The sequence below is a fragment of the Lemur catta genome, chromosome 1, assembly GCF_020740605.2.
Source record: "Lemur catta isolate mLemCat1 chromosome 1, mLemCat1.pri, whole genome shotgun sequence".
Taxonomy (NCBI): Eukaryota; Metazoa; Chordata; class Mammalia; order Primates; family Lemuridae; genus Lemur; species Lemur catta.
The window spans coordinates 151,378,763-151,406,464 of record NC_059128.1 but is presented as its reverse complement, the minus strand read 5'-3'; the positions used below and the strand labels follow the sequence as shown (position 1 = coordinate 151,406,464).

The window sequence follows — 27,702 nt, the reverse complement described above, 5'->3', positions numbered from 1 at the left end:
GTTGCACCTGTTTCCTTAAGCTCTATAGATTGTAAACTTTTTGCCATTTCATTCACAAATTTTGTTCCCAATGACCTCCTTGCTTTTCCCTACACTCAGATTCTAAGGAAAATAATTATGGAATAATTTGGTTGATGTAATGTAATTTTAGCCTCTTAGCTCCAGAACTCCTCGGAAAAGCTGGTTGTTCCAATATTGGCCTCTCTAAGTTTTTAATGTACTTAAGAGAAAAATGTTCCAGGGCCTCTGGAGGTCTGATTCATGAGTGAGGTCCCGTGTAGCAGTAATAAGAAGCAAGAGCCTCACTGACCTGCTGGAAATTAGTCACATGGGGTTAAAATCAAATCAGATCAAAAAGGTGAATAAGACCAAATAAAATGAAATGTGAATTGCCATTCACTTTTGTCTGTAAGTTTTGATATTCGAAATGGACCAGGAGATTTCCTACTCCTCTTTTGACTATAAACTGAAAAGCTGAGAGGCTCATTTATAGTTTGACTTTTAGAAATTTTGTAGTATGAGTACATTGACAAATATGATTAGTGGCCTTCACGATTTAGACACTAGAAAGAATGCCAAATTAAGCACTGCATTTTTGTTGTTGTTTTAAAAAAACATGGGTAAACTAAAACAGTTCTCTGTCTTTTTCTAAAATTCTGGCACACTACTACTTTATCCAAAAATCAGTATTCTAAGAAGGTTATTTACCCATCTGAGTCCTCTCTATAGCTGGACCAACTAGGATGGGATCAAATCATCATTTCTTATGTGGATACATTATTGGGATATAAATTTTTTTAACTTTGATAATTGTTTCCATAATTCATTAAGGCCCCCAGTTAATATGCATAAAAGAAATCATTATTTTAAAAATAGAATAAACTATTATGAGCCATTTAATTGTATTACTTGTAATTTTGTATGTTTGGGGACATTGTATAAGAGTAATTTTTTAAAAGGAAGGCCTTTGGATTAGTAAACTGTGGTATATGTATGCCATGGAGTATTACTCAGGTATAAGAAATAACAGTGATACGACATCTCTTTGGTTCTCCTGGAGAGAGTTGGAACCCATTATATTAAGTGAAGTATCCAAAGAATGGAAAAACAAGCATCACATGTACTCACCAGAAAATTGGTTTCCCTGATCATCACCTACATGCACATCGGGGAAGGATACCAATTGGATATCAGACTGAGATGGGGGGGTGGAGGGAGGTGATGGGTGTATGCCTATATGATGAGTGCATTGTGCACCATCTGGGGAATGGTCATGCTTGATGGTGCTGACTCGAGGAGGTGGGGGGTGGGGGGAGGGGATGGAGGTATGACTACATGGTGAGTGCCAGGTGCACTGTCTGGAGAATGGACACGCTTGAGGCTCTGACTCAGAGAGATGGGCGGGACACGGACAATGTATATAACCTGAGCTTTTGTACCCCCATGAAGAGCTGAAATAAAAAAACTAAAAAATAAATAAATAAATTAAAAACTTTAGGAGGAAAATATATATATATATTTGTTCAGTCTATCCTATGAAGAAACCCTGGGATTGTAATTGGACTTTTTGGTTTTTTTAATCTTACAAAATACCTGCTACAGGCAGAATAAGTAGCCACTTAGAATGTGTGGGTTAGATGTGTTTGCTACCCCACTGCCATGCAAATTTAAAATGCTGTCAATTGAAGGGCCATTTTGGGGTGTAGGCGAAATTGTCAGGAGGAATGACATAGTGTAAAATATTACCAATCAATTAACAAATGTGCTGACAGCTGGCATTGATCAGAGACAGGGAGAAAGAGGGCTTTCCCCATGATGAGCTGTGCTTGACAACAGAAAGTATACATATGTAATTATTGCCAACTCTTCTTTAAAGATGAGCCATCCATCCCTGAGACTTCAGGACTCTAGGCCTGTAAAGGCATTTTTGATCTTGATAATTAAGATAGCAATCAAATCATTTTTTTAAGACACCATCTGGTATGTCTATAATTCCCCCTCATTTTTCAGAGCTATTTCCTTCTTACATTCTATTCTTCAACCTGATGGTCGATGATCTCAGGCTGTTTCCTGGGGACCTACAGCCTCCTACTGAAGCAAAATGTACAAGCTTGCTCAGCAGAGATAATGCCTTAACTTATAAGGGGGGACACGAGTCACAGGGCTCACCTGCGACTCCAGGAGTTGAGTGTTATCATCAGCCACCCAAAATTTTAAACTAAAAGAAAACAGAAATTGGCATGGTATTGCCAGCAATGACTTCTGTGGAAAATCTTAATCTCTGTGATTCCTTTGTTTGTTTTACATTTTTGAAACTTGTTCTGTTATAGCTCTTTAAAATTATTTAACTCTTAATTCTAAGTGCTTTCAGAGCAAGACAAATTAGACACTCAGTATTAGTGAATGGATGAATTAATGAATGCTCTTGATTTTAAACACTATATATTACCAAAATATCTTTTAAAAAGTTATGAAAGCTCTGACATTGCAGACAGTTTGGCATACATACTATAATTTGAGTAGGCCCCTCAATATCTGAAGGTGGTGTAATTCCTACTAAAACTAAAAATTTTCTTTGTCAATTTCAAGCAAGCCAAGATAGAATTTTTAAAATCAGATTAATATTTGTTTCTAAAAATATATCCTAAAGTCAGGTTATAATTCTGCCATGGAGCAATTCAGGTTGATTGTCTATCCATTTAAGAAATGTGCTATATAGTCTCTTAACAGTATTTCAAAGAGTTGGATAAGTTGGTGTGGTAAACATTTCCTTGTGGGAACTTTATACAATCAAAACAAAAGAAATGATTGACTGACGCACCCTCCCCTAATTGAAGTGGTAGTGAGTCAACCAGATGTTTTCGGCTGAATCATGCGTACAGTTGCTATTGCTTCATTATTCCTTAATCTAGGGATTACCTCAATTGGCTAACTTGGTAACATTTCAGGGTTTCAAATAAGCTTGCCTCTCTTTTGTTACATACTTTGTAAAGAGGTCTCGTTTACAGGGAGCCTACCTCCCACCCTGGAAACTTTTTCAAGGAAGTTATCAGGGCTGTTGGTTTTTCCTGCTCATGGATGTGGTCTTCGGTGAGGTCAGAGGAATGGAATGAGAGTGGCCACAGTTGACAACGGAGCTATTTCCACAGCTGGCTGCAACGAGTGGGCAGTCCATTACAGATGAACTAGCACGTGGAGGTAGATGATATAAAACATCTGTCACAACAGGAATAAGCAAAAACAATGTGCCTTTGAAGACTGTGTTTTAATGATGAGGTAGGGGTTCTGTCTCCATAATGAGAATGAAAGATGTAGTTGTTGGCAGGCAGATGGCTTCAGGCTTGTTCTTGCGTGAAATAAAGCAAAAGTATATGTTGAAAATCTCTGACATTCGTCAAATCGCCTGATTTTGCTGAATATTCATTTCCTGGCCTATCCCATGTATAATCTATGAGAAAAGGAAGGGAGTGCTAATAAAAAAAAGGTGAGAGGGAAAAAAAAAACTCAGAGAAAAATCTGGTTCTGAAGATTTTTTTTCTTGGATAAGTTTAATTCAGCAGTATAATTTCAGCTGGAGCCTGAGAGGTCAGAAAATGTGTTTTTGCAATAAGTTTACGGTAATATATTTGCAGCCCCATGTTATTTTCTACCGAGGTTTTGAAAGGTAATACAAAAATGGTATGTCATAGAGGCCTCATGTTGATAAACACTTCAAAATTTGAATACTCGCTAGTAGCCATAAAACCATATTGTTTCTAGTGAAGGGGAAGTAAGAAATAATAAAAATATCTTAGTGAGCTATTTTTGATAGAATATTAGTTTAGTTTCTCACCCCATCTACCTTTGAAATAAATTAAAAACAATGAAATCAGCATATATTTTTATCTCATATAGTTGCTATAGAAAGAGGACTCTTTACAATAGGTTAATCTGATAGCAAATAAATGCTGAATATTCATGGACATTAAAATTCTTGATGCCCTGTTACATGACCAAAGCGGTGCTATTCCCAAACCACACCGTTCTGCTCTGGTAAGGAAACGGCAACCTCTGCTGCACACCCTGGAACTGTGCTACTTTTATCAACGCCTGGCCAGCAGAATGGATGCCACATTTGTTGCTTATTTCTTATTCTAAACTGTTTTCCAACTCTAATTCTCTTGCCAGTGCTTCTGCTTATCAGAATTCACAAATCTATATTCAACAGCAAGTGGATCCAGGAAATGTAGAGGGTTTTTTTGTTGTTGCTGTTGTTTATTTGTTTGTTTGTTTGTCTGTTTGTTTTTTCCAATTCTACATTGAAAAGGCAGGATTTGCTTTGTGGGGAACTAATGACATCTGGAGAGAGTATTAAAAAGTAAATGTCTGCAGCCACAAATGACAGAGGCACACCATAGGAAGTAACTGAATTGATCATAATGAAAGATTTTAAAAAGGAGAAAAAGCAGATTTGGAGACATTGATGTTGTGTTGATAAGACTTGACTACTGGCTTGTGATCGGGGAATGAGGGAGAAGGAAATGGTAAGGATGACCTGAAAGTTTCTATATTATTCCAAGACTCAAACAGAGAATAATGAATATGCTCTGAGGATGAAAGAGACAGAAAATATTCGGAATGGAACATGGCTGTCTTGAGGTACACGAGATTCTAGATTCAGTGGGCAGTTGGAAATTTGGATCAAGATTAAGGCAAGAAAGAACTATTCAAAACTTTTGACTTTTATACTCATTTCATCACTTTGGATTAATTCCATCAGGTCCTAATAAAGAATAATATTTTGGAATTTTACTTCTAACACTTTACTAACCCCTAAAAATAAGGGGTATGTATGTACATAGAGTTAACAAAAATATCTAGATGCTGACTCTTAACTGTTTTAAAAGGCATTTAGCATCTCTTCTAACTCTTGGCTGTAATATCTATTTTTAACTCATTGGTGAAGCAGATGATGTCATTTGGAAAGAATGGAGGTTTTGGTGTGAAGGCTGCCATGAAAATATGTCATAGGAAAGGAAAGGGACTTTCCTTTTGTAAAGGAGATTTTATGGATAAGAGCAGAAATCCTACAGAGATGATTGAGGAATTAAACTAAAGATTCCTGTCTGTCTGTGGTTATAACAAGGAGGCATATCAGTATCACTAATATTATTTCAAGCTATTTGGCCCTCAAGCAAGAACTAAAAATGAAATTTAAAAAAATGATTATGAATTAAACCAAGAATCTCTTTAGAAGCAATACAATAGAAAATTCACTCCAACAGAGTCATGGCAGACAAAAAGTAGAGCAAAGCTGCTCAAACTTTGCTGTGACTATGACTCACCTGGGAATCTTGTTGAAATGGGGACTCTGATGCAGTAGGGTTGCACTAAGTGAGATTCTGCACTAAGCTCCGGTTGATACCTATGTGGTACCATACCACACTCTGAGGAACAAGGTACTGGAGAGTTTAGGACCATGCTATTAAACTAAAAAAAAAGTAAAAATTACTTGTGTAGTATTACTGTTTAGGAGAAATGACAGTAATATCCAAGTGGAATAAAACATGTAACATAAGTTTGTTGCACAAATCCTACAACAAATAAGAAGGACACTGAAGAAGAGCAGCAGAAAGCTCTTTCATCTAATCTTTAAACACATTAACTGAAATCTTGAAGGTCTCAGAATAGATCTTGTTTGGAGGCTAATATATAAGTTTTCATTATACTTTAGGATATGCCCAATTCCACCAGGACATACTTAATCTCAGCCTTAGGTTACAAAACATGTCTTTAATAGGGTGTATACTGAGTTTGATACATGTTAATAACAGTAATACTAATAGACAGTGTACTTTGAAGGCAAAAAATTAGTTCTTTAATAGGGTCATGACTTCACACCTGTATTCCTTGGATCTAGTTGAGTTGCCAGCTCAAACCAAATTCCTAAAAATGTCTTAGAAAACAAACAAAAACCCAGAAATGTCCTCTGAGGGACCACAGAATAAAGTGCATTTTGTAGCAAATTGCAGGACAAGCAATAGCTACTTTCCTAGTAATTGCCAGAATTGAGGTGCTTTGTGACATATTTAGGCAATTTGTACTCTAAACAATGGCCATAAGTAAGATAACAGGCAGCTTTTCCTCTTGATCACCCCTGTGGTTTGAGAAATGATTTCCCAGGCCCATTCACCAGTGGAATCCTGCAAGACCTTGAAAATGATTTGTAGCCGGGACTTTTGGCCTATTTGTCAGCAAGGAGAAGTTTTTAATGAGGAGCTTTATGACAGCTTATAGTCCTGAGTGCTAGTTAAAGCCAGATAAACATTTTACCAGACAAAAGATAGGGCCCATAAATTTCAGGCATCTGCTGGGAACCCTGTTTGCCTTATCATTTGGAAGAAGACTGGTCTGGAATACTGCATCTGATGCACATTTGAACCTTCTGTAAGTTGAAAATCTACTTGGAAGTATACAAAGTGATTGCTGTACAAGTGAATACAACACTTCTTTTATCGCATGCAAGTTTTGACAAGTATTTTAGGCAGATATATGGCTACTAAAACAGTTCATGGCACAGGAAAGCCCTAATTAAAAAAAAAAAAACTTAAGCTATATTTGTGGCAGTGCACATTGGCTGTAATATGTGAAGAAAAGTTTGCAGAATTTAATTGGGTATATGTAATTCTTCCACACCATGGAAATCATGTAGTGAACTCCAACATTAAAGTTCCTTGGGTGGCGTGTGGTTCTCAGAAGCCCTGTAGTTCTCTCACTAAATGATAAGAAGGTCAAGCTGGCAGTGATCAGATAGAGACACTTTTAAAGGAAAGCAGAGAAAATGGATGGATGGATCTTTTAAGTCAATGCTTTTGGTCAATCAAGAGAATGCTTCTTTTATTTGAATTGAATCTTCTCATGCAGTCTGAGCACGGAGATGCTGTTGTTGTTTCACATTCCATTAAAGTCATGAGAACCACCCCTGATGAGCGGGTGCCATGCATTCCTTCAGCACTGTTACCCAAGCACCTGTTTAATGACAGACCCTGTGCTAGGCTGCGGGTCCATTAAAAAGTAAATATATAATGTGTTGTAAATGTCACCAGTGGACTTAGAATGCAGGGGAGAAATAAAGTATGATCATGATCAAGGTGTGTGCAAAATATTATGGGAGAAAAGAGGAGCAAGTGACCAATAGTCTGGGGCAGTCATGGAAGGTGTGCTACAGAATGCAGTATTTGATAAGAACCTTAGAGGACACATGTGAACCTTCTGTAAATGCCCAGCACTCCTGGCAGAGACAACGAGGATAAGAGAATAAGATGGACCAGAGGATAATGAGTAGTAGTGTGGTGTGGGGAGAGGCGTCAGGTGGATGGCCTTGGGGAATCAGGATACAAGGGTACATTGGAAGCTGTGTGACCTTTACAGACCATGAGTACTATGCTAACAAAGTCATCCTAGACCTACCTGTGGAAGCCTTTTTGTGGGTGGAGGTGATGCTGAAACAGAGTAGGAAAGCACATGCTAATGGGTGACCGTATTACTCATTCACTCTAGATGTCTTCTGAATAGGGCAAGCAGGAATAGAAAATGTTTTGATGCCATCACTGAATAGTCCTCTCTACCCTTACACTCCTCCACACATATTTAACTTATAGTAGCCATTGGCTTAACAGTGCCAATGTCCTAAACATGACATTTCCACTATGAAATGATATTTTTCAAGATGTGAACTCAGCTGTAAAAATGCGATCTAGACTGTACTTGGGGAAAGAAGGTAGTAGTTTGACACCATTTCCTTTATATCGCTGCTTAGAACAAAAAATAGGGAAAATTAGGCCTCCTTATCTTTAAAGCAATGTGCTTTTTTTTTTTTTTTTTTGGTTATTGTTGCTAAGGTAGAAAAATAGAAGCTCTTCTCTCTATCTCTAATATAATTTTCTATTAACTTATAATAATATATTATTATAACATGTATACATAGTGATCAGGAGGGATTTTTTTTGTGTTTGAAAAATGTGGGCTGGGCACAATGGCTCATGCCTGTAATCCTAGCACTTTGGGAGGCTGAGGCAGGAGGATTGTTTGAGGCTAGGAGTTCAAGACCAGCCTGAGCAAGAGCGAGACCCTATCTCTACAAAAAACAGAAAAATGAGCCAGGCATGGTGGAACACACCTGTAATCCCAACTACTAGGGAGATTGAGGAAGGGAAGATTGCTTGAGCCTAGGAGTTTGAAGTTGCAGTGAACAATGATGATGCTACTGCACTCTAGCCTGGGCAACAGAGTGAGACCTTGTCTCAAAAAAATAAAAAATAAAAAAGTGTGGAAGGTGATAAAATATATTCTGATAAACCCATTCAGTTTTTAAGTGTCATAGCTTAATGGTCTTTATTCTTTTTGTTTTGTTTTATTTCTTATCCCTTTTAATGGATTTTGGAGGTGTCCAGTGTATCCTTGTGTAGAAGTTGTATACCATGGGGACCTTGCAAAGTGAAGATATAGGACTTAAGTTACATCATTAAGTTTTCTAAACAAATAGTCTCATTCTTTCCCATCATCTACACCACACCACGTAGATTTTTATGGCACATATGTTTGGGAGAGGTAGACACCTACAGCTGAGAGCTACTTGTCGGTCACGTAATTGGAGTCAGAAGCTGACGAATGCAAGTTCATCGTAACCCTTTGTTACGATGCAGTTAGAAACTGCAGTAGAGGCGCTGCCTGAGATCTTTCTATAAACAATTAATATTTACTTTCACTCAGCAACTTTAACCTCCTTTAGTAGAAATATGAAAGGAAACGAATGTGATAACCCATATGCATAATAAAATTTCTATTATTTCAAGGGATTGGGTTTTTTTTCCATTTTTTAAATTTCAGCGTATTACGGGGGTACAAATGCTTAGGTTACGTATATTGACTTTGCCCCACCCAAGTCAGAGCTTCAAGTGTGTCCATCCCCCAGACAGTGCTCATTAGGACATCCCCCAGACACCCATTAGGAAGGGATCAGTTCTTATAATCAGTTGTACAAGTTTAATGATGAAAGAACTAACTATACAACTAACTATTGTATAGTTAGTTGACAAACCATCTGACCACTGGACTGTTTGGAAAGGATTCCCAAAGTTTCAAATTTTTGCCTGTCCCTCAATAATGTCATATATTTAAAAGGCACTTTGCTCTATTAGGATTCTAAAGAAGCTTGTTGAAAACACCAAAAGCTACTGCTAAACATGTTTCTGTAGTTTTAGGCACAAAAGCCTACAGTATTTTTTATTCATGTTTTTGCGAATCCCAATGATTAATATCTATGTATCTGCTTTGGTAAGAAATACTTCAATGTGACATATTTACTTTTTATTCTCACTCAAATTATATTAATAGGTATTTAACTAATAATTGAAACCATTATTCACACTTGAATAGGAATCATATGTAATTAGAATTCTTTTAAAAAGGCTTCCATGGCTGAAATTAATTTATTTTAGTGTCTTTTATTGTTACATTTTAAAAAATATACTTTTAATTAATGATTATTTAATAAAAAAGCAAACTGAAATTAAGGACATTTTATTAAAAGTAGAAGAAAAACTCTATTTTTATAAATAATAGATATTCCCTCATTAGGAAAACTATCAACATAACTCTTCTATATTTATCATATAACAATGGAAAATATCTTACTTCTAAACATCATACCCCTAGCCCATAGCTACATATCTCTACGTAGTAGTCCAAATAATATGTCAATCAAATCTAATCCTATCCAAGCTTACATAACCAGCACTAGTTAGCCCCATTTCCAAAATAGACAGCAAAATGAATTTAAACTTAAAAATAATTATATAGCCATTGAAAGTTGTGTAATAGTCCTTTTGCCTTTAATTGTTCAATTATAGAATTTGGGCAATTGGTTTATATCATAAATACAATCTTGACATAGAATCTAAGATTTGCTCTTAGTTATAGGGAATGGATAGTGGAGGAATGCTTTGTGCCATCTTCTAGTTACTGCACTTTCAAATTCTCATTTTGTAAAAGTGGAGCTTATATATATATATATATATATATATATATATATATATATATATATATGCACATACCAGGGTTTCTGAACCTCAACAATAATGATACTTTTGGCTGGATAATTCTTTGTTGTGGGGAACAGTCCTATGTGTTATAAGATGTTTACCAACATCAATACCCTCTACCTCCTGGTGCCAATAGGACACCTCTCCAATTATGATAACCAAAAATGTCTCCAGACATTGCAAAATTACTCTCAGTTGAGAACCACTGATATATGCACATACACAAATGTTTGTTGTTTTAATAATTTTCATACCTATGGCATTAGCAGAACTTTTTACATCAAATGAGTTTCAGATCTCATCTTTAAGGGTAGGATGGTCAAAGGTATCATAAATGCACATATATGTGAACTAAACCATGGTTTTAAAATTGAACTTCCCCTTGAGAGAACAAGTTTTCTCAAAAAAATTTGGAACGCTCCATTTTGACTAGTAATCATTTCTAAGTACTTTTTGAGTTGGAGTTTTGTTCTTTCATCATTCTCTAAGCAAATATTTATGAAGCATATAACATATGACATTATATAGCACCATAGACACTAAATAGGTAGTGGTGAAGAAAACAAACATAATTTCAACCCTGTGAGAATGCACAGTCTAAATCAGAACTGTTGGGAAATGTTAACTGTTTTTAATTTAATAGAACAACTAGTAGTACTGATACATAAAATAATTTACAAAACTGTGTTTGGGTATCTACTGCACATAATTCCTGTTTATGGGGATTACAAAAGTTGCATAAATACAATCTTTGCCCTCTTGGAAGATATAATATTGAAAGAAGCACTTAGAGAATAGCAAAGGAGAGGAAGGGATTAAGTGCTAAGATGGAATTCTAGGGGCATTGTGGCTGTTGACTTACTATGGTTATTCATCCTTCTCCCATACCTCCAGAATTTTTCAGTACAAAATTCTCCAAAGTTGAAGGTACCACCTTTGCTGTAGCTTTCTGGATTTCAAACATAATTGTAAAAAGTCAGGCTGCCCCTCCAACATGGTTGGAAGTTTGTCGGGGTAGCTGAGGATTAATGATTGCTTCTAAAGATGGGGGACATTTCTTGCTCCTCTTTTCCTCTCTCCATAGCAGCCCTTCTTAAACCCTGCCATCATCCAAAAAACCATGCTGATATCAACAAATGAAAAACCTTAAACATCTCTACATGTAGTATAAGACAAGAAATGTTGCACGTTAATATTGCAGGACACTGCATTTGGATAGCTATTCCCCAGATTAAAGAAGATACCTTTATGCCATTCATATTATGAAATCAGTGTTGCCATTGGAAAATCATTACACTAGCTAGTTCACTTATAAGCTCATTTCATTCTCTGCACCCCATTTTACATGTGCTATAAATAGGTTGGTATACACAAACTCAACTAAGTATTTATTCTAGAAATAGTAAAAACTGACAGAGGCAAAAATCAGACAGATAAGAAAGAAAAATAATGACCTAAACCACATTTGTAAAAATCATGTAGAATGAATATTATTAAAAAACTCCTAGTTTTGCATAAATCATTATAGGGAATAATATATTATAGACTACAAATATTTTCACTAGAGGCATTTAGATAAAATAAGAAAAAAGGGGGGATTTTTTTGTCTTTTTAAAATTTGTTACTATTCAAATAATTTTCTTACTTTTTACTTTTACATTTCTATGATTTCAAATACAAGGCTACTAAGATTCCAAATGGGAAAGATTTCCAAATATAACACAAGTTAACTGATCAAATGGTAGCATGTCGGGTCATCAGGCTTAGTCCTGAATTATTCAGGTAATCTCTCCCTATTCAGCTCATCAAAAATGCAAGTTTAGACTTTGAATTTTTTTAACAACATATAATTTGTTTATTACATCAAGGCCCATGTCCTGTAACAAGATGGGATTAAAACAAATGATTGAGAAACAGTACAAATAAAGTAAAGCCAATTGTTTGCCTCTTAGAACTGTAACATTAGCTTATACAATAGCAGCTTATAGACAAAACGTACTTCTCAAACTTTTGGGTATAATCAGAATCACCTGCAGAGTTTGTTAAACCACAGTTTTCAGGGCCTGAATCCCAGAGATTATAATTCTTGGTCTGTTGCTGCTGCTAATCCACAGACCATAGTTGGAGTGGCCTAGAATACTATCACAGCAATATTAATACAACTAATTTTTCTCCTTGTAGTTCATCTTCTGGCATTAATATAGGTATTAAGCCAACTATGTGTGCTCTTGATGGGAGAGAGCCTACAAGAGCTTTACCTGATTTGCTAATGATTCTATATTTCAGATAGGAAATTAAAATTTTGATGAACTATCATAGACTTCAAATATTGGCAGAAGGTTAACAACGCAGATGTTTTCCTGGCCTTAGGTCAGATATATTTACTCCACACATGATGATCTTTGGAAACTTTTTACCAAATTACTGTTGAAATTGTTTATTGCGGAACTAGGGCGACTAAATCCACCCTTTGTCTCTTGAGTGGGAGCAGCTTTGTTTTGCAAAGGCTGTGGCTAAAATGGACCAGACGTTCCCATCAGCTGTTTGGTCATTGTGTTTTTTAGTGAAATTACAGAATGCTACAATATTTTTCTTTGCAGCTTAAACATTGAGCAAACCCAGACATCCGGAGATGCTAAAATGAAAAATCTATTTCCTCTTGCTTTGCGATTTGCCAAGTGAACTCTGTCAGACAGCACATTCTATATGTTTCAAGTAAACGAAATTGCGTTTAATGTGTTGGCAACATCTGTCACAAAACACTTTTCAGTCTATGGCTTAAATGCGTTGAGTAAAAATGGATTTGACAGTGTATTTAATGAGGCACAATTACGGTTGAGGGCATGAGTTTTGCCTTAACAACCATAAGGTTTTTCTTTTGCTTTTCTTTTCTTTTGTCTTTCGTTCATTTTTTTATTTGTCATACATAATACAAAGGAGATTCTGTAATCTTTGATAAGCAAAGTGGCTGGCACACACCATTCTTTGTTATAGGTAACCAATACCTAAAACTCTGTCTCAGGTAAAGTATCATCAAGAAAATTCATTTTTCCAAGGGATTCTTGTCAATGACTTCCAGTTTACTCAGTGATTGTAAATTTTTTCCACTCTCAAAATTAAAAAAATTGTGTTCTTAATTTGTAGGAATTTTTTATTCACTGAACATTTTTACTGAATACGAATAAGAGTATTTATTCTTACATCTGCTTCCCCAAGAATTCTTATTTTATTGTTCATTTATTTATTCATTTTATTGTTCATAACTGGTCTGCTTAGAAAAGGAATATTTTCCTTACATTGTTTTCCACTCTGTGCCTACTGCTGCTATTTACAATTCCAAATTATGACAAATCCCTTCTTACTCTTTACTTTGATTGTCAGGTTTCTGGTTTATACACAGATGCAGCACTCACTCTGTGACATCTGTAATCAAATGAGTCCCCACACACCACTTTCAATGAAAAGATTCTCAAAGAGACCAGTCTTTCCAAAATTAATTCCAAGTACAGGCATTCAGTCCTTCTATTCTTATCATGCATGAATTTTGATTGATCTACCACATACTCACCTACTTCATTTGCATATTCCCGCTCCAAAAAAGACTAAAGTCTACTGCAGACACCCATGGAGAATGACACAACCTCCAGGGCGCTGAGAAGAAAGTATCCTCACCAAACACAATTTGGTCTTTACCTCTGATTTACAGCGATGATCCTTTATGTGGCTAGACCAGGCTGCTTAGAATTGAGGGGTTTCTGGGGTTGTGATAGTGTAGTTGCATGTTGGAATGGTAGGGGCAAATAGTTTTTAAAAAATAGCCTAAGTGTCAACTTAAAGAAAAGAATCGAAATCTTGCACCTGCTAAGGATTAGAATGTTATAAAACTGCCACTTTTTGGTTGAAAACAATGCTTCAGGACTTACATCTTAACTCTGAGGTTATTCTATAATTTATCCCTAGGTGATTTAAGAAGAACCCTAGTTCTTCTTAAAGTGTTTACTTCTGGTCTGGCACAACAAATACCTGAAATGAAGGCCAGTAAGTATTTTTTTAAAAAGGAAAAAATAAAGATGCTTTTGTTAAAGAGATTCAGGCAGCAGAGAGAAAAGTGCTATGTCTCTGAATTATGATTAAGTAAAAGCTTATCTTACCATATTTCTCATTTAAGAAGCATCCTGATGAATGACAATTCACAGAAGCATCATGAAATTCAAACAATACAAATGCACAGCTATGTATATTTATTATATAAGCTACAAGACCTGTAAAATATGTATTTTCCGGTTGAGTCCTCAGAAGTACAAATGTCTCTGTGAACAGAGCTGGCTCCATATGCCAAGTACGTCCAAATATTTGGCTCAATTTCTATTCTCCCTCAAAATTAATGTAGAGGAGCCCACAGCGAAGGCTGAGTGGTAGCCTGATCTCTTAACAGATACAGTCAGGAAGTTGGATTTGGATAATACCAGGAGGAATTGATCAGCCTGAGCAAAAGCATTTTAGGAAATATTTGCTTGTGGGTATTTAGTTTAGGGGCTGAGATCTTTTCATCTACGTACATCTGTCCTAGTTTTATTCCTTCAAAATGTTTACTTATGTGGGAAAAAAAGTCAGTGAAAAAATAATGTTTAGGGAAAATAATTTATTCAGATACATGATCATTTTGTTACAATGAGTATTTCAATGGGTTGTTATGAGCTTCTGTTTTTATCATAATCTTTAAAATAAACATTGGAATTATATGATCTCAAAGGTTCCATCCAATCCTAGTTTTTAATTTTGTTTTTTAAAAATATTGTTCCATTCTCCAAATCAGTTAATTAGGAGAGAGTAATAGGGTAGAGGACAAAAAAAGGAAATGTAGTATAACCTAGCACCATTCTTCACTAGCTATGTGACACTTTGTATATGGATGGAAGTTTTTAAAATTGTCTATTCTTTCTTGTATTCTCAACAATTATAATAAAAAGACATATTCTATAAGTATGCCATCTGTAACATTGTATTAAAAACTTGACATTTTTGCTTTTTTAAAAAATTTTAATTTATGGATGAACATAAAAATTTGACCAGCTTTAATTGAGTTCAGTATTCTGTCTTGTGTCAAAAGCATAGCTAGAAAATAGGTCAAAAGAGTAGAAGGAAAACAAATGGGAAATAGTAACTCTGAATTTTAGATCATTAATGTTAGATTTTAGTATGTCCTTCAAAGAGACCTGTCAAGAAACCCATGTGGGCCAGTGTTATGGCTTCCATTGGTAGATTGTAATGGAGTGTCAAGAATTATCTACATAAGTCATAGGTAAACGGCATAAACCAAAAATCTTATTCAATATCAAGAAAATTAGAGAATTTTCATTAATATTTATATTTTTCAGTCAGAGAATTTTATATTTAGAACAGTGGAGAGAGGAGATTTATGAAATCTTTGAATACATTCTACCACATATTTAGAGAAGCACAAGATGACATGGAGAGACATAAAAATTATATACAGTTAAATTTAGCCTTTTCATTAAAAAGTAAAAACATCTGGTGTTAACACATTAAAATAGTTTACTGTGTTTACTATTTTTTAAAAAGTATCCTTCCTCATAGAACATCTTCTCAAATGGACACTGTATATGCTTGTAGGGTGCTGTGATTACACCAACAATGGACCATCCTATGTCAATGCAGCCAGCAAACATGATGGGCCCCCTGACACAGCAGATGAATCACCTTTCATTGGGCACAACAGGAACGGTGAGTTGAAGAGTTCATTTTGTTTTGTTTTCTTACAATTTTTTGATAAGATGCAATATTCTCTGTTTTCACTGACATTATTAGCAAAACTGCTTCTGTATCATTGACTAACAAACCTTTCAGGTTCTAGTATGAAAAAGCTGCATTCTACATGCATGTTCAATTCCCGGGTACATTTACTCACATTGACAAGGCTGAGAATCTACTGTGTTGCATTTAAATTGCAGTTATTTTTTGTTCTTATGGCACAATGCACCAAGTATAATGTTTGTTTTGGGAAAGGTGTCCTTTTCCATGCACCTGCAAATCTAGACCCTGTGACTTAATATGCTTGTTCCTGGTTTTCTCCTCCTAGCTCTTACCAGTTCAGGCAATATGTCATTCTCAGGTTATTTACAAGTGAGAGGCCAACTCTATGACTGATACAAAGGGATCTTTATTTATTTTCAATGTTTAACTCAATGAAAAGTAATTGAGAACCTGATGTAATTGAGCTCTTTTAATCTTCCTTTTGGATATGTTGACATAGATGATGTGGAAAAGAAGGAAAGAAATCTAACATGCTTGATCTCTCTTATAGGTTGAAATATTTTTGACTAGTCATATTTCTCCTTGAGGAACAAAAGTATATTGAAAAATGCCTATTGCCACCTTGATTTTATATCAACGAGGTATTCTAAATCATGGGCGAGACTTTATGTTTTACTTTTAAAAAGATTGTTTCCTAAATACTCAAGAAGGCAAGTGTCTAATACAACCTAGAATACCGAAACTTTTCTAATTACCACACAGAGAACAATGCAAACCTCTCATGTGACACCATCAATAACAGTTTTATTTTTCATAATTGTTAGTGCAGCTAATATTGTCATTTTTAAAGACGTAGAAAGAAAAACATGTTTTCTTCTGACTGAGACAGCTTGAATATAGTAGAAAGAGCACTGGACTAGGAGTCAGGAATCTGAGATCCAAATCTTCATTGAGCCCTGTGGTCTCTATCTGTTTTGGGGAAAATAATATCTTCTAGTCTCAATTTTTCTCTCTATCTAGTTGAAGTATTGAATTTGATGATATATGAGGCCCCTTCAACTAATAGGGTTCTATCTCTTTAAGCCTATATGTCTCATAGACACCACCTTTATGACTTTCAGAGTTATGCCGATTTTATCTCCAAATATCAGTGTGCACCATGCACACTAGCTATGTATCAGGAATTTTACCTTATAGTACTGGCTTGCTTGCCAAATAGATGTTGTTGATTCATAGGCTTTTGGAATGTAAGAAGTTTCTGACATGTCCACTGAGCCCTCACTAATCTGTCCTTAATAGGAAGAAAGTCAATATACCTCAGTGCAAACAGTCACACTGTTTTAATATAGGTATTTAGTAGTATTAACATAAAGTACCTATCTCTAAGGCCTCAGTTGCAGAAGTTGCAAAAAGCAGTTTATATACCTTATGTGTCTGAATGCTTGGGCTGGATAAAATGATTTCTTAGGTTTTTGATCTACACTTTTGTAAGTCATGTCTAAGATACATTTATTAATAGCTATACACTCTGGTACAGCTAATTTTTATCAGGGAGATAGAGTTTTAAGGTAATATTTTATCACTACTAGCAATGTGCAAGGATTATTTGTAGTCACTTTGTATATTACTAATAAGAGTTCCCAAGAATAGTATTGGGACCCCTGAAGTTTCTCATTTTCCCATTACAGATTTTCCTCCATATCAGCCTTCCTCTCCTTAAATGAGCATCAATTCTGAATGAGTGAAGTAATGTAATTTTACCATATTGAATGACAATCGGGAATCTGATAAAAGAGGAAGTTATAATGCAAAGAATAAAAAGAAACACTTTATAAATTTTACTTGCTTAAGTCAAAAGCAAAGCCAGATGACTTGCTAAAGTTCAAGTTTGCAAACTAGTAAAAATATAAGAGCTAGTTAACTGAGTATATGACTGAATCCATTATGGAATTGAAAAATAAGCTAAAAGATATAGAACAGACTCAGAATTATAATAGTTATTGATTCAATAACATATATTATGATTTTGTATTTGAGCATTTTCAACAAGAACACATTTATATGAGACCACACTTTTTACACAGCTGGTAATAGCCAAATAATTCAACAATGATACATACCACTCCTTTTCTTGGAGAGTAAAAGTTTTAAGAATGTGGCTTATGTTTAACACCAGATTTCCTGTAGCTTTTTTCTTTTCTTTATTTTTCTTTTCTCCCTTTACATTTGTACTAAATAATTCTTAGATATATTATAAGATTTGTGTAACATGATGTCATGGGAATGTTTAAAATTTAATAAGGTTTTGGAGAGGCAGAGAAAAAACAGTATTACTTTGTTGATTCATTTAACAAAATACTATGGAATCTGGTTAGTGTATAGAATATTGTTATATTTTTTTTTCTTAGACTGTCACTCTAGTAGTTTGATATGCCATCATAGATTCATTTAATCTGAATTTTTGATTGGCATTTGGAGTGGCTATTATGCAGTAGAGGCTGATTTTTTTTAAATAAAATTTTCGCATCTTTCCAACATTTCCACTGATGGGAACGCAGCCTGACATCATGGAAAGACTAGTCGGCTTTGGAATCAAATTTGAGTTCAAAGCCTGGCTCTGCCCCCTTATTAGCTATGCATGTTTAGGCAGGTTACTTAACCTTTTGGAACTTTTGCTTCCTGTTTTACAAAGTTGGAAACATGATGTTTACCTTCCAGGGATGTTGTGAATGTTAAATGAAATGATATATGCAGCATACCTAATACAGTGTGTGGTACTCGATAGGTGCTTATCAAATGAGCTGCTCTTACCTCTCTACCCCCAGTGGCTTCTAACTGGTGGGAGTCTAATCCAAGTCACCAGAAGGGTTGGAACACCCTGTAGCATTCACAATGTAACTCACTGATCTGGTCTATTGCACTTGATACAGCTCACTTCTTTAAAGTCTCCACTTCTTTAGCTGCTAACATACTCTTCCAGGGTTTCAAACTCAAAAGTCTAGAGGGCTAGCCAAGTCATTTTAATTAACAAAGCTGACTGACTTCATGCAAAAAAAACCTTGGAAATATATAATCGATTTTTTTATATTTGCCTATGCCATAAACAGTCATGTCACATAAATATGTATGATATTGGAGATCATATTTTAGAGATATTTTCAGTGCAATAATAACACTGTTTCTGCCTGAGTGTTGGGCAAACCAATGAAAGGGTGGTGCCTTTGGCAGCCTGGAATGTGGATGCCTTGTCTAGAGAGGGCAGCCACTCACTCCTCAACTCCAGACAGCTATTGCCACATGGGCATACAGACCCAGGCTGATCTCACCTTCCAATATTTGGAGGTAAGCTGAATATTAGAATTTTGATGTGAAATTTCCCTATATTTGAAAATTAGGGTCAGTTTGTCCCCAAATCCTCCACTCTGTGATTCCTGCCCAAGGTTTTCCTGGTTCTACTCAAACCTCTCTGGCCATTCCTTCTTCTTTTCTCTCACAGGCTCCTAAGCCAGGGTTTCATTTTTAACTCACTTATTCCATATGATTTTCTTAACCAATCTCATTGACTTCCATGGTTTTAAACCCTGTCTTCTGTGCTGAAGACTCCTAAATCTGAGTCCCCAGCATTAACCTCATCATAGAATTTTAGACTCATTTATCAAACTACTTGCTAAATATCTCCATGTAAATCTCCCTCAGACATCTCAAAGTCACCATGACCCAAACTAATCTCATGAACTTCCCTGAGCTTCGTTCCAACTGGAACCTCTTCCTCTTGGATGTTCCTGCTCCCTGTTATCTTTCAAGCCAATGCCATGACCATTTGCCCAGTAGCCAAACCAAACACCTCCAACTCAGTCTAGACCCCTTCCTTTTCCCTCACCACCGTATATAAGTACTTTTCAAGTCCCACCAATTTTGTGTCATAGACATTTACCAAATACATCCTTTCTTCCACATTTCTAGAGTCTCTGCCCTGGGCCTCATTTGGCTAACTGCAATAGTCTCCTAACTATTCTTCCTGCTTTCAATCTCAGTTTGCTCCAGTCCATTGTCCACCATGTGTCACAGCTAGTCAATCTAAAACTATCTGACTGTGTCTCTCTCCAACCCAGAACTTTTTCCAGGCTTTCAGACATCCAAGCTCACTGAAATTCTGTCAAATGAAGTGTGAGTGGTGACAAAGACAAGATAAGATAGGAACCTAAACTCCAGAGACAGATGGGATCCAAGGGCAGAGCAGAGAGGTCCAGTGAATAATCTGGAGTAGGCAGTGATCAGGTGTGATGGGAGTTGGAGCTAGATTATAATTTTCCAGTTTTTGAAGGGGGACCTTAGGCCGAAGGCTAAGTCCCACTCTTCTTTTTAAGGTCCCTGGCTACAGGAATTGTATCGTAGCTTTATTCTCCTCACAAAAGCAGATGTGTTTGGTTGCCCACAACCCCAAATTTTGAAATGGATGCCATGTAATTTAATTAACCTTTCTCTTACATTTTGCCAACTTAAATGTTTATTGTTCAATTCTCTAATTATTTTTTAAGCTAGGCAGAATCTGTAGGCCTTAAAAAAAATGAATGTTATGCAATTAGTGTAACTGTTTTATTCCAGGGCTCTCCTAACCTTGAAGGGTTTTTCTAGCCTTTCTGCTTTTGTTTATTTTTTTGTCACACTATTCCCTTGATGGAACCGAAGCCCCATTATCCATAATTTCTTATCACTTTATTGTAAGCTTTAGCAGAAACCACTGGAGATTTTACAGTGTTATGAGAACCTCCAAATTGCATGACAGTCTTGTTTTACAAGTTTCTTATCTCCTTTTCATTTGTTCAGGGAATGGTCACCAGTGGCTTACAATGGCACCAGAATCTGTTGAAAGAAAAAAGAAGTTTTTGTTCTGTAGGCTCCTTATCTGCAGTTCGGTTTGTGTTCTCTAAGCCACTGGTGGTTTGTGACATCATTGGATTCCCATGGTGTAACCATAGCCACTCACAAAAATAACCTTGTAATAGAACTTCATTTATTTGTTCATCACAGTTTTCTAGCATTATTTAATCATACCATCCCTTTATTGCTCAAAAATTCTGATGGTATCAGGTGAAAATCCTGAATTATTCACTTTGCTTAGAGATTGTCTTTTTTCCCCTTATTAGGTATAAATATAAGTATTAAGACTGAGAGTTATAAAAAGTAAAGTTAAATGGACACCTGACTCATAAAATAGTTTCATAAATACATGGTAATGAGTACATCTCCTAAAATTTTTTTTTTTGGAAAAACTATCAATTAATTAAAAACACTCAAACACAAAGAAGAATATATAGATTGAAAGGTAATAGTTTTCTAAAAATTGGTTTAGTCTTATTGTGAAACAAAAGACCTTTGAAGGTAGTCTTACATTAGAAACAATAAATGAATAGGCATTAAGTAAAAGTCTGAAACAGTTTATTTGCAAATATTAAACTTTTGCTGTTTTAAGAAAAGGGATTCTGAGTTCTAATAAATTAGCAACATAAGAGAAAAGCCTCAGTAGACACAATGCCAAAGAACATTAACAGATAGTTGATAAAGGAGGAAATAGAATGCCAAAGAACATATGAAAAAGTTTTAATCCAAGAAATAGAAATAGCAGTTTCATCAAGTACATACATACATTCATGCACACACACATACACACACTCCAACAAATCAAGTTATCAAAATACAGTACATAGTGCTGATGAAACTGTAGGAAAATAAGCATTCTCAAACACTGATTGCTTGATGATAGGAATCTAAATTTGTGTAAGTATCTGCTAGAAAGCAAGGTAGGCAGTCAAAACACTTCAAAACATTTATGTTTACTAACTAAGCAGCTATAGTTTTGAGAAGCTAGTATATGGAAATATTCTAAAATAATAGAAAGGCTTTTATGCCTCAAAAATGTTTGGCACAGTGTTCTTTGTAATGTCTAATAAAGAAGAATAATTAAATAAACTAGAATCCATCCATAAACCAGAATCGAATGCAGCATGGAATTGTAAGAGTATAAAATAATTAGGAAAAAGGGTTATTTATATTATTAAATCAAAAAAGCTGATGTAAATTTGCATGTGTGGAGTGCAATATCAACTGTGAACAAATATTTATCAAATAAGGCTGTGGAGAAATACAAAACAAGTGTGGCTATTTCTAGGTGATGGGATTAGGAGTAATTTCTATATTAATCATACTTTTGCATACTCTGCAGCTATTCAACAATAAACATTATTTGCTTTTATTATTTATTTTAAAATGTTATAAATATATTCTTAGAAAATGACTACTAGGCATGGTCCAAAAAGTAGCTTTTTTTTTTTTTTTTTTTTTTGGATTGGAGTGGTAATATGTGATTGCAGTTCTTAAAAAGGTACTAGAAATTACCACTTCTATTAATATAACATATGGAGACACTTTAAAAATGATTCTGCTTATTCTAGATTTGGGGATTATAATCAACTCACTAGTTCACATACCTATTGCTAGGAGTGAAATAACTTTTAATTCTGGTTTATTTGCATTTGAATCTTTTGGTCATGTTTGCTTTTGCTGCTCAAAATGCCTTGCAATGTTCAAGTTCTAATCTGTCTTCTCACATGCCATTTATTCATGAAAGAGTGATTAACTTTATCCTTTTGTGGCAAAGAGATGAAAGTGAGAAATTTGTGATACTCCAAAAGTTGTCAAGTGGATGGCAAAATGAAGTTTGAGGCTTTAGTTTTTTAGCTTTTAAAATGGAATAAAGGTTATATAAGTGGAATAAGGGACACTCAAGAACATGTATTTAACCATGTATTGGCAGTTTATTTGAATGTAAACAATACCAGGTCCCTTTTATACAATTTAACCCTCCAGCGGGAGCTGGGATAAAATTAAAATTTTCCATTTTTAGAAGGGGGGACCTAAGGCCATAGGCTATGTCCCACTCTCCTTTTTAAGATCCCTGGCTAAAGAAATTGTATTGAGCCAAAGCCTTTCATTTTCAAACAAGCAGACATATTTTGTCCTCTGTAACCCTCATTTTGAAATGACTGCCATGGAGTTTAATTAAGCTTTCTCTAGAATTTGACACCTCCAATGTTAGGACCTTTGGGACAAAGACAACAATCATCTGTTCAGTAGATTCTGTTCCATCTCTCACGCCCCCACTATTATAGCACACAAAGCTTCTTGGCCTTGAGCCAAAAGTACCCACCAATATGCCTCACCGACAACCACTGGGATCAGAGCTGGAGCTCAGTGATTAATGATGAAACTTGGGCTTCAAAATGCACTAGCCTCCACAGAGTATGAGAATGTGCAATTTTTTTCTTTTGTCTCTTTTAAATTTTAGTTCTTCCTTTTGTTCTTTAGGACTTTGTCTCCTGTCATGCTCTGGGCCCCCTTCAGATGGGCTGCCTTGTAGAACCTTTGTGTCAGCCAGAGTGGGTAACGATTTTACACCGATTCCTTAAGGGAGGAACTAAACACACTGCGGAAGATAACAATGTTCTGGGACAAATGGTCCTAACAACGTGCACAATGTGGTGGTGATGGGGACCACGATATCACCTATAAACTAGGGGTCACAGTGCCTTGACTGCTTGAAGGCAGCAGGGCTAAACAACCATATAGCACACAGCAAGCCCTTCCAAGTTTTAGAACTAAGGTTCTATTTTATTTTCTTTTGTACTTCATTGCATTCTTTCTCATGCTCTTTTCATTCAAAGATTCAATCCCAAGACAGGATTATGATACTCCACCAGCTGTTGTGTCAGGTAGGAAAATTCTAATTCCTTTAAGACTGGATTGGAGGGGAGAGACTGAGGTTGCCTGGTTTTCTCCAAAACTCTTTAAAGCAGTGATTCTCAACAGGGGTAGGTGCAGGACATTTGAATTTCAGTTTGGAAGGGGGCATATGTAGTTCAGAAAAGTATATTAAATATTATAATCCAGTTTTATGTCTGGAAAATAAATACATTGACTTTTAAATAAAAACTAAAACTCAAAGACACTTTGTCTATCAAGGATACACAGAAGATAGAGTCTATATTCTGTGTATCAGTAATTCTCAGTGTTAGACAAGGTCATCAGAATTTCTGAGAAGTGGGAAAAAATTTTGTTTAGCAAAAGAGGGCACATATTAATAAAAAATAGTTTGAGAAGCACTGCTTTAGAGACCCAAATTCTTCTGAAATTGGAAAATTATCCCATTTTGCTTGCTCAGCACCCCCATAGTGTCTGACACATAGTAGGTGCTCAATATAATTGTTTGTTGAATGAATCAAAACTTCAAATTTGTTCCAAAAATGATATTTTGGATATTGAAAGAGAAGCTGCCATTGTTCCATTTGTACAACAAAGTGGCATGGGTTGATTTGGGAATCAACAATAACGTCTTAAGGATTTTAATGAGCAATATTTAAGTTGTTTCATAAAATTTAGTTTGTAACAGGGTATATGTATGTGAAGAGGTGGATTTTTATTTTGGACTGCACAGATCTTTCTTGTGTTTTCACCCTAATTTCAAATTTTGGTTTCTTGCAGAGAGGAAAATGGGCACAATTTTCATTTTTGTTGATTTTTTTTAACAAAATAAAACACTGCCAATCTGAAGAGCTTGAACTCTTTGATCCCTCAGATGGCAAAAGCATAAAATAGAAACCAAGGGAACTGGAAAGACAGAGCAAGAAACAAAGGCCAGAAATAGGCTAGAAAAGCTCATGGGACAATTGAGTCTGGCAACCTGATGGTGGTTTTCAAGCAGAGATCATCTTGCTCGGGGCCACCCTGTTTGCTTGACCCAGCATCTGAAGGGTTATCCTTTTCTAATGTCTTGTAGACTTGTTTAGTTATGCTCATGGCTGAATAGTCTTATTGGAACTTCAATTAAGAATGCCCCACTGAGGAACAATGAGTTAGCATTCAGCTGTGAAGCTGTGAACTCACATTGGTCCTCTTCAATATCTCTATAAATTGTCACTAATTAAAATATCACCTATCTTTTCCCAAAGCACATAACCTGTCATGTCTTCACATGCCTGTTTCATTTAGGATGTGGAACTCCTGGGAAGAGACTTTTTTAAATATATACATCTTCTACTTTGTTTAACACCCAGCATCTTTGTTAAATAAGAGGCATCTACTCTTGATAATTTACCAATATTTGTAATAATAAAAGACATAAAGTAGAACTTTCCTTCAACTAGGTTTTCTGATTTTACTTGCAAAAACACAATTGGAAAAAAGCAATCAAAACACTAAAATACTTAACAGATATCAGTCATGGGTCAGGCTCCACACAAATCAATTAAGGCAGAATAGCTGGCTGAAAATTCAGGCTCAGGAGTTCTCATCTGATTCCACAGACAGGAGCCACTGAAAGTTCCTGAGCAAACAGATGACTTGATAAAAGTGATACTTTAAGAAATTTGATATGGAAGTTATGTGTATGTTTGAGAAAGAAGAATTAAGAATCATATAGAACAGTTAGAGAGCCCAGATAATGATATACCGTATTTATAATAAAAAAAAAAATGGTGCTAGAGTCCCAGGAGTGGAGTACAAAGGAAGAATTAAATATAGAGTTGATATGAAAAATAACATCTGGGGGCATTTCACCATTATTTTCCCCTTCTAAGATTTATTGGTAGTTTGACATATAAATTTTAATAGACTTACTTTTTCTACCTCTAAACAGAAATGGTATCTCCTTTCTAAAATGTTTGTTAATTAGCTGGTGGGACAACTTCAGGGACTTTTGAAAAATTGAATATCTTTTGTACAATACTTGACCAGATCAGGAAAGTGAAATAGGCAAGAGTGTTGTAATATCTCCTTCTCAAATCTTCCAATATACCAATATTGGATAATGCAAATAATCAATTCTGTGCCAGTGTAAGAGCCAACTAAATTTCTGTAATTTATTAGAGTTCTGCTAGATAGCCCAACCTAATTTCATTCAATCAATATTTCAGCATTTATTGAACAACTTCTGAGTGCTATACCCTACACTCAAGTACTGTGGATACAAAGATAAATAGAAAATAAACCCTTGGTAAAAAATCGTGGTTAATCATATTATTGTTATTTGTGATGTTAAATGTATAAAATGTAGAGAAACAAGAATTTAGAAAGAAGATTTGAAATCCTCAGAAATGAAGTGAATTCTGAGCTGGATTTGGAAGGAAGACCAAGTTAGACAAGAGTGGGAAGGTATATTACGCAAATGGAACAGGATGTGTAAACCCTTAGAGACAGGAAACAGTATGGGATGATTAGATGACAGCAAGTCACTCAGTATCGTTGGGGAAAAAATGCCACTCTGGCATGCACCAAATCTAGGTCAGTATAAATCTGATTTGGGTTAGGGACTATTTCTTTTTGACATGTATCATCTTGTTCTTTTATTTATTTAAATAATGTTTATTGGAAGCATACTATGTATTAATCACTGTGCTAAGTGCTGGGGGATGCAACTTCCTCCTAATAATTTAGGGTGTAGTTAGGGATGTTAGGGTGGAAAGCCTAGTAGGTGTTCACGGCACGGGTGGAGAAAGATTTCTCATGCAGAGATTAAGATATATAAAAGCAAAATTTATTTCATCTTCCTAGAGGAGAGAGAGTGAGAGAGTAAAAGAGAGAGAGGAAGGGGACGGGAAGAGAGCAGGGAGATGGTGTGGCATCCCAAAGAAAGAGAAGGGGATGCCAGCCGCAAGGCCAAGTGGCTCACTGATTTTAAGGGTGATGAAGAGAAAAAAAAATAATGATAGCAGTTGATTAAAAAAATAGTGATGGCAGTTGATAACAAAAGGATGTCAAGGTCCAAGACTTGGTTTCCTGCCTTTCCTTGGAGTAGGGATTATTATGGGAGATGTGACTCTGACCTTGAGATATGGTTGAGACCTGGAGCTCGTTCTCCTGCTATTTACTCAGGAACTGTGTAAAAGCAGATTCTCAAAAAACAATTTTGAAAGAGAGAGATTTACATCTCTTTTCCATCCATTCAGCTCTTTTCAGAAGTTGTGCAAAACAGAAATCCTGCAGGGTGCCTGTTAGTGAGAAAACTCATAGGATTGATTTTAAGTATTACTGGGGAAATTGTAGGATTAGGTATTTTCCTGTTATTTTTGCAAAGAAGTTAGGTGTAAATGGGTTATTACAATGCAGTGTCATAAATGTTTCAATATGAACAAACATTATGATATTTAAGTTCATAAACTTTTTTAATAAGATGCCTGAGTTCAGAACTTACTTGTGTCATTTACTAGCTGTAGAAACTTGGGAAAATTACTTAACTTCTCTTAAGTTTAGCTTACTCATATGGGGAAATAATAATAAATATATAATAAGGTTGTTGTAAGCATTAGATGAGTTAAGATGCATAACCTGCATAGAACAGATCCTGGCACAAAACAAGTGCCCAAATGTTATAAGCCACAGCTGTGCTAATCATTATTGGTACAAGGTACTGTGATGTTACAGAGAAAGAACAGCTAATATATACTAGGAAAGGTCAGAGGAAAAGTCCCAAAGGAATAAATCTCTAAACATAAACATTAAGACACATGGGAATTGGCTAAATAAAAAATAAATGAGAGGGGAAAGTTTCAGACCAAGGGCAGCATGTGCAAGGGCTCATGGGAGAAAGGTATGGCAGTATTAGGGAACAAGAAGTGGTTAAATAAGGCAAGGATACATATAGAGACATGAGGAGTAGAGAAAACAAGCCTGGAGATATAAATAAGCTGGAGCAATATCATCAGGTATGGAAACTTGAACTCTATCTTGATGGCAATAGAAATACACTAAAATGTTTTTAAGTTAGGGAGTGACATGATCGCTCTGGCTATAA

The 27,702-nt window shown here is 35.5% G+C and overlaps 1 protein-coding gene across 10 annotated transcripts in view; it reads left to right on the top strand.

Annotated features, from left to right (window-relative positions):
* RBMS3 (RNA binding motif single stranded interacting protein 3) overlaps positions 1 to 27,702 on the top strand; it is a 665,694-nt gene that overhangs the window by 573,307 nt on the left and 64,685 nt on the right. For 8 of the 10 annotated variants that reach the window (XM_045537631.1, XM_045537582.1, XM_045537635.1 and 5 more), the window contains 2 exons: positions 15,717 to 15,827; positions 23,579 to 23,626. In XM_045537631.1, coding sequence (XP_045393587.1) covers positions 15,717 to 15,827; positions 23,579 to 23,626 — 159 coding nt within the window. The remainder of the gene's footprint in view (positions 1 to 15,716; positions 15,828 to 23,578; positions 23,627 to 27,702) is intronic. The other 2 variants (XM_045537625.1, XM_045537615.1) reach the window with 1 other exon arrangement.